This window comes from Sarcophilus harrisii, chromosome 2 (genome assembly GCF_902635505.1).
Source record: "Sarcophilus harrisii chromosome 2, mSarHar1.11, whole genome shotgun sequence".
Lineage (NCBI taxonomy): Eukaryota > Metazoa > Chordata > Mammalia > Dasyuromorphia > Dasyuridae > Sarcophilus > Sarcophilus harrisii.
The window spans coordinates 236452477-236467564 of NC_045427.1; the positions used below are offsets into that span (position 1 = coordinate 236452477).

A 15088-nucleotide genomic window follows, 5' to 3' on the forward strand; every position below is an offset into this window, starting at 1 on the left:
TTCTGTGCCCCTAACTGTGGCCATCTCTTCATCTGGAGTAGTCTACTGTCAAGCACTTTCTTCTGTGGTAATAGGCAAGCCCATGTTGCTTCCTTTGTTTTTCTCCATGACAGCAATTAACATTTCCTAGGGAAATGAGATTCTGAGTATGCTTAGGCTTGCTCCCACTTACCCAAAAATATTGCTGTGCTGCACTTTGTTCTGTTCATAAAGAAATGGGGGAAAAAACAGGTTAACAGAGTGTAGGCTCCTCTGATGAGAGTCCTTTCTCTCTAGAATCCCAAATAACCAATCACTTTAGGGAAGCCCTGGTTACCCAATGAGAAGCTGCAGTTCTCTTAAAAAAATGTTAATGGTCTTATCCATACTCTATAGGGAAAGATAATCTCAAAAGATTATCTCAGGACATTGAAAAGATAATTAGGAAAATAAATATATTGGGGAACAACATCACTACTTTAACAATCTTATTTACTTTAAAACTAAATAAAATTATTCTGTGATTATTTCAAACTTTTTTGGAGGAGATAATCTAGAACTGACTTAGTATGAGTTGATATTGTACAAAATAATAAGATGATATAACTTCATTAAAGAATAAATCATCTAAGAAATTACTATATAATTTGTTAGATGTCTGTATAAATCTGTTCTTTTTCAGGTCCAGATTTACAAGGGAAGTCATCTGGCACAATCTCAGAACTGTCACTTTCCTGTGAGGATGACCTGAAGAGTGAAGATAACAGTAAAAATAACTCAGGAAACTTTTCTCACAGTGTAAGTTCAGGGAGTTTTCAAGAAACAGGCAAACTTCACATGGGAGTAAAGTGGTTCAGAGTGAGAGTTTGCCCAATGGTTGCCATACATCAGTGGTTCTGAAACCTTTTTGGCATAAGGTGGCACTCTGCAGACTACTTATTCCATTTACTTTTGTTTTATGCCATAAGATTTCATCAAAATTAGTGAGAAAAATGGGGCAGCTTTTGATGAGAACAAATAGTTTAATATTCCAAGGCCATTATTGATGATCACATTACAAAAATAAATGTTACAAGATATCAACTCATAAATTGCTTGGAGGACTATCAGTGAACTCAGAGGACCCTTTAAAAACATTTGATATTGATAAAAACAAGTCTACAGCAAAATGAGTCATCAATGGTGCCTTAGTGCTATGAAAAGAGGTAACTTCAAAACTGGAAGGAGAGAGCTTATTGGATATTTGAATATTTTAATTTATGATAGAGCTAGAAATTATAAAATTACATCAACAACTTCCTTTAGTACATTAATTAGTCGGCTTAGTGCTTTGCAGACATTAAAATACCATAAGTGTTAGTTATTATTGTTATTAATAATATCTTGATTAATTATTAATCATGTAGTGCTTTCTGGATGGGTTCAGTGTTGTAGAAATCATTACTATTTTATTAGAATTATGTTGTTTTGGACTAGAACTTCCTGCACCAGTAGACATTTTAAATATTTCTATTTTTCTTCATTCTTTCAGGATCTGCCTCCATCTGCTAGTGAGCATGGTGATCCCTCTGTTCAGAACACTACCACCACTTCAGAATTACCTCTGCAAACACATCGTGGTTTGGCCACAGCCAAGACTGAGTCTTTTGCATATGATAGTGGCCTCCACACTGGATTGCTGTTGAGTTCTTCCCAACACGCATCGAAACACATTTCAACAGACTCAGCTTCAAAAAGTTACTTAGATCCTTTGGGCCCCTCTTATTTGGATGCCAGGGGAATAATTCATCATCCTGATGCTGTCACATCTGGGTCTGCCATTTCTATTTCTTTAAGGCCCAACCCAAACCACAAAGCCCTGAGAATTCACAGCGATGAGTCTCAGGCTCAAGGTTCAGCTACATCAGAGCCTCTGTCACAAAACATCCCAAACAGAGAACCTGGGGTAGTAGGTAAGTGTTGTTCGCCTTTATCAGAGAAACCCTCACCTGCATCGAGAGCGCCAGGCTCAGCCTCGATGGGCACGACTGGAAAAACTCCACTGGAAGCACCAGTTTCAGGACTTAGTACAAGTAGTTTACATCAGGTGGCAGTGAGACCCCAGACATTCTTTTCTACCAGTAGCTATTACAGCTGTGGGGAAAAGCAGGGAACCTGCACAGGTGGAAGGGATGGTAGGAAAAACCAAGAAACTGGAATGGTCACAGTTAAAGAGAACATCGTTGCTGCTGGTCCTGGAGAGTCCTCAGATCTCTCTGCAGTAGCTTCTAAAACTCTCAAGAAGAGGAGCCTAGAAGGGATGAGGAAGCAAACTCGAGTGGAATACAGTGACACCAGTAGTGATGATGAAGACCGCTTAGTTATAGAATTGTAGAGACTAGAAAACAGACCCGGCGATTTTATAAAAGAATGCAGGGAATAGAAATACTGACAGACATAAACGCCACTGAGCTGTTAGGAAAACCGAATTTTTCTCCTAGTGTATCTTAAGATTCGAAAAAGAAAATCTTGGATGCTAGAGGCTTACTACCTTCTACTGTATGGCTCTAGATGAAACTAGTGTAGACATTTAGTTCTCTAAAGGTAATCATGAAATTGTTTCTGAACAGAATCTGTAAATATTCTCTGTATGTTACCTCCCTTCTACATTAAGAGTTTCTTTATATCCCCTCTTTCCTTTCTCTTTTGAGTTTTCTCAATCCTTTGCTCCCTAGAAGGGGCACCTTGACTGTTTACAAGTATCAAAGTCTATAAAATGTTGGGGGACCATTTTCCTCAGCCAGTGAGGGTCATGTTAAAGATGAGGAAGATCAAGTACACTACCCCTAGGGTCAATGTGTTTAGAAATTAGGTTTAGGGTTTTTGGATAATTGAGTCATGTCAAATGGGTATCATGGATTTAGACCTATAAAGGGACCTGAGAGATCATATCTGAACCTTTTCATTTTATGAATGAGAAAACTGGGGCCTAGAAACGTTAAATGACTCATCTAGGATTACATACTAGGTGGCAGAGTGGTCATTCAAACCCAGGTCTTTTGACTCCAAATCAAGCTCTGTTTCTTTACAACACAGTCCCCCAATTCTGGATAATTGAATTCTGATTTACACAAACCCCTGAAGTTTGATTATCTACTCTTTAGTGGAAATTGAAAGATATTCCAAACATATATGACATTTTGAAATAATGATCATTTTAAAATGTTGCATAAATGACCAATGCTCATTTATGATCATATAATACAACCATGCTCTGCTTTTGTGGCTGGTATCTTTTCTGTTGAGAACTTTAAAAATCCTTGATTTTGCAGTAATTCTTTGAGAGCACTGACATTTAAAAGGTAATTATGAAGTAAATCTCTGTATATTATAAAAATCAGACCAGAAACAGATTAAAAAAAATTTAACCTTCTTAGCCATAACATGACTCAGACAATAAAATAACAGGCACATGCCTGAATATAGATTTACTATATTCTTAGTTTATCTAGTTTAAATGGGATAGAAAAGTTTGAAGAGGTTTGCACAGCTGTTATAATTTTATACTTGCCTTTGGTACGATTTTGTACTCTTTTGAAATTTATATTGTAGGGATCTTTTGGGTTTATTTTCTTGTAATAATGCTCATATGCTAGCTTATGCATCAGAGGAAAGATGAAAATAATAAATATCTCATGCATCTGATGGTAATGTTGTAATGGATCCTAGCTCTTGTCTATGTATAGTCAAATTCCAGTGACCTTCATTTGAATTATCTCCTTCCAGAATTACTTATGTCACCTTTCTCTGTTGTTCACATTATTATGTAATCGGTTACTGTGTACTAGAGAAGGCATACTTAACTTCAGTATTAACTCAGAAAAATATTTGGGAGATCATTCATATGACCTTGGACAAGTCATTAATTGGCAACTTCTCTGATCTTCAGTTTCCTCATCTGTAAAATTAGGAGGTTGGACTAAACAACCTTAAAGGTCCCTTTCAGCCCTAGATCTGTGGTCCCATAACCTGGAACTATTTATACTTGGATGCTTTAAAACTGCCTCCCTTACTACATATTGCCCCTCCTCCCAATGCCTTTCTGTTCTGTGGAATTTTCCTTCCTGTAATTTCATAAATTTTTTAATCACTCACCATCTCAAAACTAAATATGATCCTTGAATATCTGGTCAAGCACCACCTGGTTGTTCAGGAGGGCTTTTTTGTAGTCTCCCCATAGCTGCTATTGTTAACTCTTTAAAGTTATTTTCCATTTACTCTGTATTTATCTCTTATGTTCTGAATTATATACATTGTCTTCCACTTTTAAAATATAAGCTTCTTGAGGGCAGGGACCATTATATTTTTTTGTTTGTGTCCTCAGCCTTGGCATAGTGCCTGGCATATAGTAAGTCCTTAACAAATACTTGTTGATCGATCTGCTGTAATCTTTCCTCCATCAGCATGAACAATTAAAAATTGACTCTTTTCCAAACATGAATTGAATGGTGTTGAGAAATGCCAGAATGTGGACAGCTTTGATGACTCATTCAACACAAAAGTCTGAATTACCCCAGCAAAAAAAAAAAGACTGTCCTGAAAACATTGCCATAGGAAGAGAATCACAGAATTCTTTGTTGTGCCCATTCTCCCTGGGCTTCTGCTGAGACTCAGCTAGATAACTGGGTCAGAAATGCAAATATTATGTCACCAAATGGTAATGACTTCAGGACTGAGGTAAAAAAGTAATTGTTCCATTAGCCAATTTTGCTAATAGTCTCTTGGCTCATTCCTCAAGAACAAGTATGAATAATGTGTTCCAGTAATTGAGAATTCAGGTTACATTTAAAAAAAACTTGTTTTCTCTGTTTGGAGAGGGAGAGGAAAGGGCTCTGCAAAAATTTACACAGGTATTAAAAACATTCTTGCAAGTGTACCTCACTGTGCACAATGTATTTCTAAAAAGCTATGTTTAAACTGATTTTTTTTTGTAAATCCAGTTATTTAAAATATTGTATATGGGGGGTATATAGAGAAGGGCTTGTTATTTAAATTTTATGGTGAATTCCTTTTTGTAAAGCATTCTTTTGTAAAAACGAATAACCACTCTAATTTTTAAAATCTGGGCTTTCCTGGTTTTGTAAATCTTGATTTTCATATCTCAGTTTGCTTAAAGTGGAATGTACCTGTATTTGTATTGCTTGATATATTTTATATTTTAATGGCAGGACCTGAGCTACAGCCTCAGCTTTTGGTCATTAAAAAAGTTTTTTTTTTTCAGATATATTTGACTGACATGGGTGATTATGGCCAAAAATAAATATATAAATCATCACCTGTTGGCCAACCTTTTGATGAAGAGCACTTGGGTTTAGTCAGTCTGAGACTGAACCCCCATCCAAAACCTTTTCCATCTTGAAGGGAGCTATTTGCCAGAGCTTGCACTTTTCTGGCAAATGCTTCTAGAACTCAGGCTTATTCCTCACTCCCTAAAAAAGTCATGGAAGGATAGATTCAGTAGAAGATCTATAAATCAAAGATCCATCTGTAGAAATAATCCTTAGATAGAGAAGATAAAGTAGGGGAAAACAGACTGCCCAGAACCTTGAGTAAAAAACTCAAAATTATTAATGACTTTCATTGTGGCTATAGGGAAGTAATTTAGCCCATCTGGATCCTGAATGAAATGGAGAGCAGCTTTTTATTTTGTTATAACTTTTCAGATTCCTGAAGTATATAATCAGTGATACTGAAACTGTTGATGTGATTGTGCAAGTTATTTTACCTCCCTCTGCCCAGCCTGCTCCTTGGAAGGAGTCTTGGGCACTAAATAGACAAGCCTTATTTGAGATCTGTTTCCAAAAGGCGATTATTTGCATTCCCATCAACTACTTAGAATGAATCCATGATTTATTACTATTTTTTTTTCATCTTGCACTTTGCATGAGATTCTCCTAACGCAGCAGATGTTTGTAGGGAGAGAAATTGTGGCATTATTATCTACTTCTGGCAAAATTGAGTGTGGCAGAACAGGAAATGGTTAGTTTAAACCTAAAGTATTCCTGCAGCACATATGTCACCCATCTTTATTACGTACAGTTGTTTTCTGCCATAGGTTTTAGTGAGATGCTATAAAGAATTTTCTGAAAAATTCCCTACCTTGAACACAGACCTATTTCTCATCACTGTCAGAACTCATGAAGCATGGAGTCATGTCTTAGAGATTTCTGCCCCTATTTCAGCAGTATTTGTGAATTGTGTAAAATGCAGTTATTAGGAACAGCATTGAATAGTATGTATTGCACTGGGTCTGAAGTGACCAACTGGGTTCAGATTTTACCTGTGTGACAAGTCCTTTCACTCTTGTGAGTCTCAGGCAACTTTTTAAGTTCTATTTACTATGTTACAGACCAGTTTTGTATTGATTTATAAGGCCAGATATCTGGCCCTATTGGGTATTGGAAAATTTGAACACATTGTTGCACCCTTAGGAGTACAAGTAGGTTTGGGGGTAGGGGAAGACGGCCACCTGCAACCTCAAGGAGAACAAGGAGACTTGTTAAATATGCAGGTACAGAACTCAACTACAGTCTGTTGATTGTTCAGAATCAGGGAAGCTACTGACTTTTTTGCAGATTGTTGGAATTTATTCTTCTTTATATTATTAAATTATTTTGTTTTTATAAAATAAAATTGGAGATTAAAATGAAATTGTGTGATAAGGTTTCAGTGCCTAAGAATTATTGTCAAGAATTCTTTGTGGTTAGTAAGCATGCACTCACACACAGCCCAACATCTTCATGCCTTTCAATTTAAACCTAAGTTTTACATTACTAAGTGTAGCTGATCTTGGAAACCACATGAGGGCACTGTCGACAATAGAAAAATACAGTCTTTATCCATTGTGGTTAATGTTTATTTGACAATATTCATATGATTTGGGAGTGATGCAAAGCATTTTTAATTTAAAAGGTTTTCTTGAAGGCAGAATTCCTTTGCTTTTTGGGGGGAGGAGGGTTAAGAGTAAATTTAATTTACATGCCCACAATCTTATTAGTTCATCTTCCTGCCTTTAAAAAATCTCTTTTGAAGTGAACAGGGATGAAAAAACTGAGGAAAACCAAATTTAGTTGTTAATTGCTGAAAGGCATCAATAGTCTTTCTTCCAACTAATCAAACTTTCTCCCAATAATAATCTAAGGAAATTCATCCTTTGTTTCTTCCTTAATGCAAAACATTTCTGGGGAAATCAGCTCCACCTCCTGTTAAGCAGTGGAATTTCCTTAGTTTCCAAGAATATAGGATGGTTATGGGGGAAGGGAAGGTTATGGGGTGTTTGGCAAGGGAGGGGAATAGTGTGGGGTGATCAGTTCCTTCAGTCAAACTTAGTTCTTTGTTAACTAACATTCCATGCTGGGCCACCACCTCTGCACATCTACCAAACCCAAGGGAATGATGTGGGATTTAAAAAAAAAAAGTGAATGTAATTGGATCTCCCAGAAAACCATACTCAGAGTTTCATGTTGAGTCACAAACTATTTCCATCAGTTTTGCTTTGAAAGGACTTCCATCCTTCTAGATTTCAAGCAAATGAACTGGGCAGCACCACCAGCGGCTCAGAGAGCAGGTCTCAAGTCTCCTCCTTATTTATAGCCTGTTGAGCTTTGCTCCACAAATGCAAAGGTCTCATTCCCAGACATCTGGAAACTTTGCTTCCAGCAGGGACAGCTGCCTCTTGTTCTTAGCTGTCTTCCAGCTGCACGCTAGAGGCAAATCCTGCATCATTTATAATTGATCAGCACAGGATTAGCCTATTGCAATTTTAGTTCATAAATAGGTAAATTGGTTTGTTTGTTTTTTTCAGTTTTAACCCAGGAAGAAAAGCACTCCTTTAATATCTAGAATGATGTACCCAGGCCTTGTTGCTGGATGAGACAAGAAATATCTTCCAATTATATGAACTGCATTTATAAGAAGCAATTCAGGCACTTAATAGGCTTCTTAGTATATTATAAATAATGGTTAAGAGAATTGAATTGGTTCTTTTAAAGACAAGGGAAATTGATGAATAGATCAGAAGCAATAGAACCCAGTTAGATCTGTGTGCTCTCAGAGACAGGCTGCTCATTTATTCAGTAAGGTGACATAATTGAACCTACATACAAAATCCTCTGCCTCTCTGATGGTCTTCAGACTAAAACTGAGAATTCAGAAATAAGGCTAATGAGATATCCAGAGATCATATACTCTCTAGGAGCCAAGAAATTGTGGCATAAATTAAGGCTTTCATTCCTTCAGAAGCATTTTAGTAAATATCTACTGTGCACTCTGATTCAGAAGGCACCATGATAAACTCAGGAAAGAAAATTGTTTAACTAAGACTTTTATTCTACTCTTGTAGAGTTGATAGTTTAGAGTTAAAACAAAAACCACAGATATAACACATAGCATTATGGTAAACCACATTTTCTGAAGCATCAAACTTTTAAGTTTTCCAAGGACAATGGACAAATGAATGATGGGTCTAAGTAGGATGCAGCATATTATTGATGAAGAAATCCCATACAGAGAAGTGTTATAAAAGCTATCATCAAACAAATATCTGAACCAAAATGGTGGTGGACCTGAAATGGTAAGAGTGAGAGATGATTGGTGGAGTCTTGCTACATCTTGTCTTGCATCTATGTAATGTCAAGGGGATGTTCCATGGAGGATTTATGGGAGGACTTAGACCAGAGGCCCCCAGATGAGAATGTGTGGATAGGAGCACCTGTATCCGGGAGATCACAGATCCATTGACTTGTACTTGAAAGAATGGAAGGTTGGTGAGGGCTCACATGTCTAAGTTCCTGAATGGATTCATCATAGATGCTGAGCCTCAGGGTATGAGATCTACTTTCACATTCACGTGTTCAGGATTTCTTTTAGAACAGAGTTCTCTGCTGTTTCTACCCAGAATCTCTCAGGTCAGTGCTTGGAATGACAAGTGATAGAATGAGATACCACCATCGTTGTGCCTGGATCTGGGCTCGGATATCACGGGGTCCTGAAAGTCAGGACTTGACCCCCAATCTTGTGGTCTGGCAACCATTTCATGCTACTCTAATTTATCTCTATATTTAGACATCATATATCTTCTCTCAGGAGAAAATCCTTTTCCCCCTGCTATTTCTTCAGTTCTTTCATTCAATTCAGCTTTATCCTTCTATGGTACATAGCCTTCCTCTGTCATCTTGTTCCACAGTGTTTTCTGGAATCCCAGTTCTGCTGTTAATAGGTTCCCTTTTCTCCTACAAATCTCTTAGTCTCACATTTTTTAAACTTTCTGTTGTTACTTGAAATTCTGAAGACACTCAGTTGTTAGCCATTTCTAGTAGCTGGTGCTTTGCAGAGGGTCAGGAGGAAAGGAGCTGCTATACTTATTATTCTTCACTGTCACTTTCAGACTATTCTTTTACTCCTATCCAAAGCTTTTTTCCCTCTGAGGTTTACTCCATCTGTTAAGTATAGTTTTTAATATTTTCATTCATAAATTGTTATAGGTCTGTCGGATCTACTCACCCCCTACTTTGCTGGGAAAAACATTTCATTGTGTACCTTCTCTTCTCTTGTATTCCATACTTCAAGGCCCTTTCTTTGTTTCATATTCTGGGTTTTTTTTGGTCAAGACTAGCACAGATCTTGCCTAATCCTTAAGTATCCTCCCTTTCCATCTTTATCAAGAGTTTACTCCTTGGAGCACTCCCTCTGTCTTATTTTCAGTTTCTTCATGCTTACTGAATCCTAGCTGCAAACATTCAATTTTCCCCATCTTCAAGAAAACAACAATCTGTAAATACTCCGATCCTCTTCAAGCTATCATCCTCCATAGCTTTTCATGTTCACTGCCAAACCACCTGGCTCACCTCACCTTTGCCTTCTTTTCTTTATTATTTACTTAAATCTTAATCCCAGCAACCTGCCTTCTTTTTTTATTATGGCTTTTTATTTATAAAACATGTGCATGGGTAGTTTTTCAACACTGACCCTTGCAAAACCTTCTGTTCCAACTTTTCCCCTCCTTCCCCCCACCCCCTCCCCTAGATGGCAGGTAGTCCAGTACATGTTAAATATGTTAAAGTATATGTTAAATACAATATATGTATACATATTTATACAGTTATTTTGCTGCTCAAGAAAAAGCAGATCTAGAAAGAAGGTAAAAAAACCTGAGAAGGAAAACAAAAATGCAAGCAAACAATAACAGAAAGAATGGACACTCATTTCCCATAGTTCTCTCTGAGGGTGTATCTGATTCTCTTCATTGGAACTGGTTTGAATCATCTCATTGTTGAAGAGAGCCATATCCATCAGAATTGATCATCATAACCTTGTTGTTGAAGTGTATAATGTTCTCCTGGTCCTGCACATTTCTCTCAGCATCAGTTCATGCAAGTCTCTCCAGGCCTTTCTGAAATCATCCTGCTGGTCATTTCTTACAGAACAATAATATTCCATAACATTCATATACCACAATTTATTCAGCCATTCTCCAATTGATGGGCATCCATTCAATTTCCAGTTTCTAGCCACAACAAAAAGGGCTGCCACAAACATTTTCAGCAACCTGCCTTCTGACTCAACAAATGGACTGCAACTGCTCTCTCCAAAGTTACCAATATCTAAACTGATCAATATGACAGGTTTTCCTCAGCTTTCATCCTCCTAGACCTCTATGTGGCTTTCAGTAATGTTGACCATCATCTCTTGGTCATCTTTCCTTTGGATTCTACAATATTGCTTTTTCCTGATTCTCTTCTGATTTGTGTGATTGTTACTTTCCCTTCTTCATTGCTGGATCATTTTTAAATTTTGTCCCCTTAGGATAGTTGTTCCTCACAGATCTGTTTTGGGTCTTCCTTTTTCCTTTCTCTCAGATATCTCATCAGCTTTATATAAGTTTCGGATATATTCAGTCCAGATTTTTTTTTTCTGAACTCCATTCATACAATGCAAACTGCTCTCTGAATAGTTTTTATATTTATTGACTTTGTATCTCCAGAGTCTAGCATAGTGATTTGTATACTGTGGGTCCTTAATCAACATTGGGATTTGATTTCTTTAGAAAGCTGCAAACTAAAATGCTTTTTGAGATCATGGGGGGAGAGCATATTGATGGGGATGCACCTGGGAAGGCTTCATTGAGGAGGTATCATTTGAGCTTAATTTTAAAGAACAGATGGAAATTCAATGGGAGATGAGAGAGAGTGCATCAATCAACCAATTAATCAATAAATAAGCATTATAGATATAGAAAATGACATAAAGGAGGACAGGCTACATAAGTCATTTAATTTCACATTCCCAACTTGCAGGAAAAAACACAAATCATCAGAGATAGGTACGGGTCTGTCACTCAATGTAATATATATATATATATATATATATATATATATATATATCACATTTACTTAGTACTTACAATTGTATATTATTGTGCTAGGGACTAGGAGTACAGAAAAAATAGAATAGTCTCTGCTCTCAAGGACCTCACATTCTATTTAGAAAGAGAAGGTTTATCTCACTTATTTAAGAATTTTGCAAACTCTCTTCAGTATTTAAAGCTATCACTGTTGAAGAGTTTACCTTTATCAGTATCATAAGGTTATTGAATTGCAAATAAATTCATTTCTTCCTCTATTCTTTGGGAAGAAGAACTTATCTTACATTCTGTTAATGCATCACTTCTTCACCTTTTTGTTTGTCTGTTTCAAGGTACATAATTCTTTTAAAAAATATTTTTAGTACACATTGCTTTATGAATAATGTTGGGAGAGAAAAATCAGAGCAAGAGGGAAAAACCATAGGAGAAAAGAAGAAGTGAACACAGCATTCAATCTCCACAGTTCTTTTTCTGGATGTTTATAGCATTTTCTGTCCAAAGTTTATTGGGATTGCTTTGATCACTGAAGCACTGAGAACCAAGCTTTTCATAATTGATCATCAACATTTTTGCTGTTATTATGTACAATGTATTTCTGGTTCTGTTTGTTTAGCTTAGCATCAACTCATGTAAATCTTTCCGATCCTAAAATCAGCTTGTTCATTATTTTTTATAGAACAATAATATTTCATTATCTTCATATACCATAACTTATTCAGCCATTCCCCAATTGATGGGCATTCTTTTCTAAGGGTGAATAATTATAATTTATTTATTTTCCCTAGAAGAAGGCAGTTTGAGAGATAATACATTAATAATTTTTAAATTTATTTTTGACCCTCATAACCTTTTATTAGCTTCAATAACATCTCTATCCATGTGAACATAACAAATGAATTACTTCATGCTGAGCTAAGAGTAGACATGTTTATGGGGAATGCCCTTTTGAATCTAAAAGTGGTCAATAAACTCAATAGGCAGTGTTTAGTTTTAACTTTTTGGATTGTTAAAGATGTCATGTATTTGCCAAAATCTTGATTCTTTTCTTTTTGAAAGGTTTGTCTAACAAACTCTTTCAGGGATATAAAATCACAGACTTCCAATTTTTAAGATCACTTCCATCTGAATTGTCACTGGAAGATTCTGAAGATCACCTGCAAGATTAGGTTCCAACATCGAAGTCCTATCTGGAGCTGAGCTCCCAAACATTCAAACTCTACTGCAAAGAGTGCAACTCTGTTGGGCTGGCCATGTTTGAATAGCAAATATGCGTTTGCCTAAAAGCAGGCACTCATATGGAGGTCAGAAGAAACGATACAAGGACACTCTTAAGGTCTCTCTGAAAAACTCTGGAAGTGATTGTCAGATATGGAGATGCTGGCCCAGAACTGCCCAATACAGTGTGCCCCCATCAAAGAAGGCTCTGTGCTCCGTGGGCAAGAGAAAATTGCAGTAGCTCAAAAGAAACATGAGATGTGCAAATTTAGAGATGTCTCCACTCCAAATGTTCACATGGGCTATTTGTGCCTGGCCTGTGATAGAGTCTTCTCAAGCTCACATAGGTCTTATCAGCCACAAATGGACACACTGTACCTTGACCCCAACATAGTGACGTTACTTTGATCCTCTCAGAGAACAAAGAATGATAACCAGACCAGACCTCCCAAGGTTGTTGTGAAGCCCAAAGGAGATATTAATTGTAAAGCAATTAGCACAGTGCCAGGCAAGGAGTTAAAACTCTGTAAATGTTAACTATTATTACTACTCATATTAAAAATTTATTGATCAGCCTTGAGTATGGGACTAAGTACATAGTGTATAATAAAAATCTTTAAGTCAGGTGACTCAAAACTACAACTTAATGTGTTATATATGTCCTAGAGCCAACATACCACAAACCCTATCTCTTACATCATCTTTGGTTCCACATAATATGAATTTTTGTTGAGAATCATGATGTAAGAGCTCCATAAGATGCCAAGTTATGATAATATTAAAAATAAGAAAGGGCAAATCTAGAGAGAGACATAAGAAAAGAGCTATTCTACTTGGCCCCAGTGTAGAGCTGCTAGCTGGTGCCATGATGTACAGAGTACTAGGCTGGGGATCAAAAAGACTTCTTTTCCTGAGTTCAAATCTGGACTCTAAGACACTTACTAAATGGGTGTCTCTGGGCAAATCACTTAAACTTGTTCACCTCAGTTTCTTCATCTGTAAAAAGAGCTGGAGAAGGAAATGGCAAACCACTCCAGTATCTCTGCCAAGAAAACCCCAAATGGGGACACAAAAAGTCAGACATGACTGTAACAACTGAACAAAATATATTTGTATTTGTTTCTGTAAATATTTCTCATGTACATGTAAGGTTTAGTTTTTGTTTAAAAAATTGAGTTTTAAATTTTCTTCCATCCCTTGAGTAGGCAAGCAATATGATATCAATTATATATATGAAGTCATGTAAAACATATTTTCATATTGTCATGTTGCAAAAGAAACATATATAAATAAATAAGAAAAAATAAAGTAAAAATAGTATATTCCCTCCCGAGGTGGATAACATTTTTCATTCATGGAGTCTTTTAGAATTGTCTCAGATCATTTTCTTGATCAAAGTAGCTGATATTTTATATGATCATCCTTGCAATATTGCTGTTACTTTGTAAAATATTCCCCTGGTTCTAGGAACTTATATTCTAAAGGAGAAAGCCAACACATTAAAAGGAGCTGAAAGGGAGTATGAGGATTGGTACCAATGTCAGGGAATGGTATCAAAGTCTAGAAAATTAAAAGCAGAGAGGAATGAAGATTGGCTGTTTCAGGACCCTCCCTAAAATGGAGAACTAAAAGCAATCAATAAGGGGGTTAGCATGATAAAGGGGTTTGATAAGGCAAATAGGTGGCCCAGATACTGAAGGAAGTTCCTATGATTGCAGCTTATTAAGAAAGAACATGGACTAATATAACCTATAAAAATTTTCCACTAGAATGGTTGGAGTAACAGTGGATTTCTCAGCTCACTCAATTTTTTTTTACCAGATTTTTTTTTTAGTGATTTATTGGTGTAATAGGGAAACTGTCTGTCAATGTGGGTCATAACCTTTATGTGCAATTAATGTTCTTAGAGTGATGTCTGAGATCAGTGAGAGATTTAAATGAATTGTCACACAACTAGTAGGTGTCTGAAGCTAATCTTGAGTCCAATTTTTCCTTACTCTGTGGTCAACTTTCTATCCAATATGATATACAGACTATTTAGCTAGCAATTCAAAATTATAGTGTCCTAATTCCTGAGCATTCCAATTAAGGTTGCAGTGTCTTTGTTTTATAGAACGTTATTCCTTTTGATTCTGTCCCCTTCCCAATTTGCGTAGTTAGCTTCTATGCCTCTTCATCATATATTTACTTGAGGTATGAAATAAAAAATTTGGGCATGGGCCTCAAGAGAAAAGAAAGATATTAAAAGGATGTTTTAATATCCTTTAAATATTAAAGAGATGTTACCAAAGTCGAAATGCTTGAAATTTTAAATTATGAGACAGTGTGGTTATGAACTAAAATAAATTAATTTATGAACTTCTTGCACATAGAAAAAAAGTCACATTTGTACTAAAAGACAAATGCTTTGGGGAAAAGTACTACATGTGGCTAAAAATGTTCACTTTCTAATTTTTCTTTGGTTCTCAATCACATGACAGAAAAACAACAAGA

At 36.3% G+C, this 15088-nt stretch overlaps 1 protein-coding gene across 2 annotated transcripts in view; it reads left to right on the forward strand.

Annotated features, from left to right (window-relative positions):
* ZNF831 (zinc finger protein 831) overlaps positions 1-3698 on the forward strand; it is an 87864-nt gene extending 84166 nt beyond the window's left edge. For both annotated transcript variants that reach the window (XM_031951697.1, XM_012539668.2), the window contains exons 5-6: positions 662-777; positions 1511-3698. In XM_031951697.1, the coding sequence (XP_031807557.1) occupies positions 662-777; positions 1511-2353 (959 nt within the window). In that variant the 3' untranslated portion in view covers positions 2354-3698. The remainder of the gene's footprint in view (positions 1-661; positions 778-1510) is intronic.
* The last annotated feature ends 11390 nt before the right edge of the window (positions 3699-15088 follow it).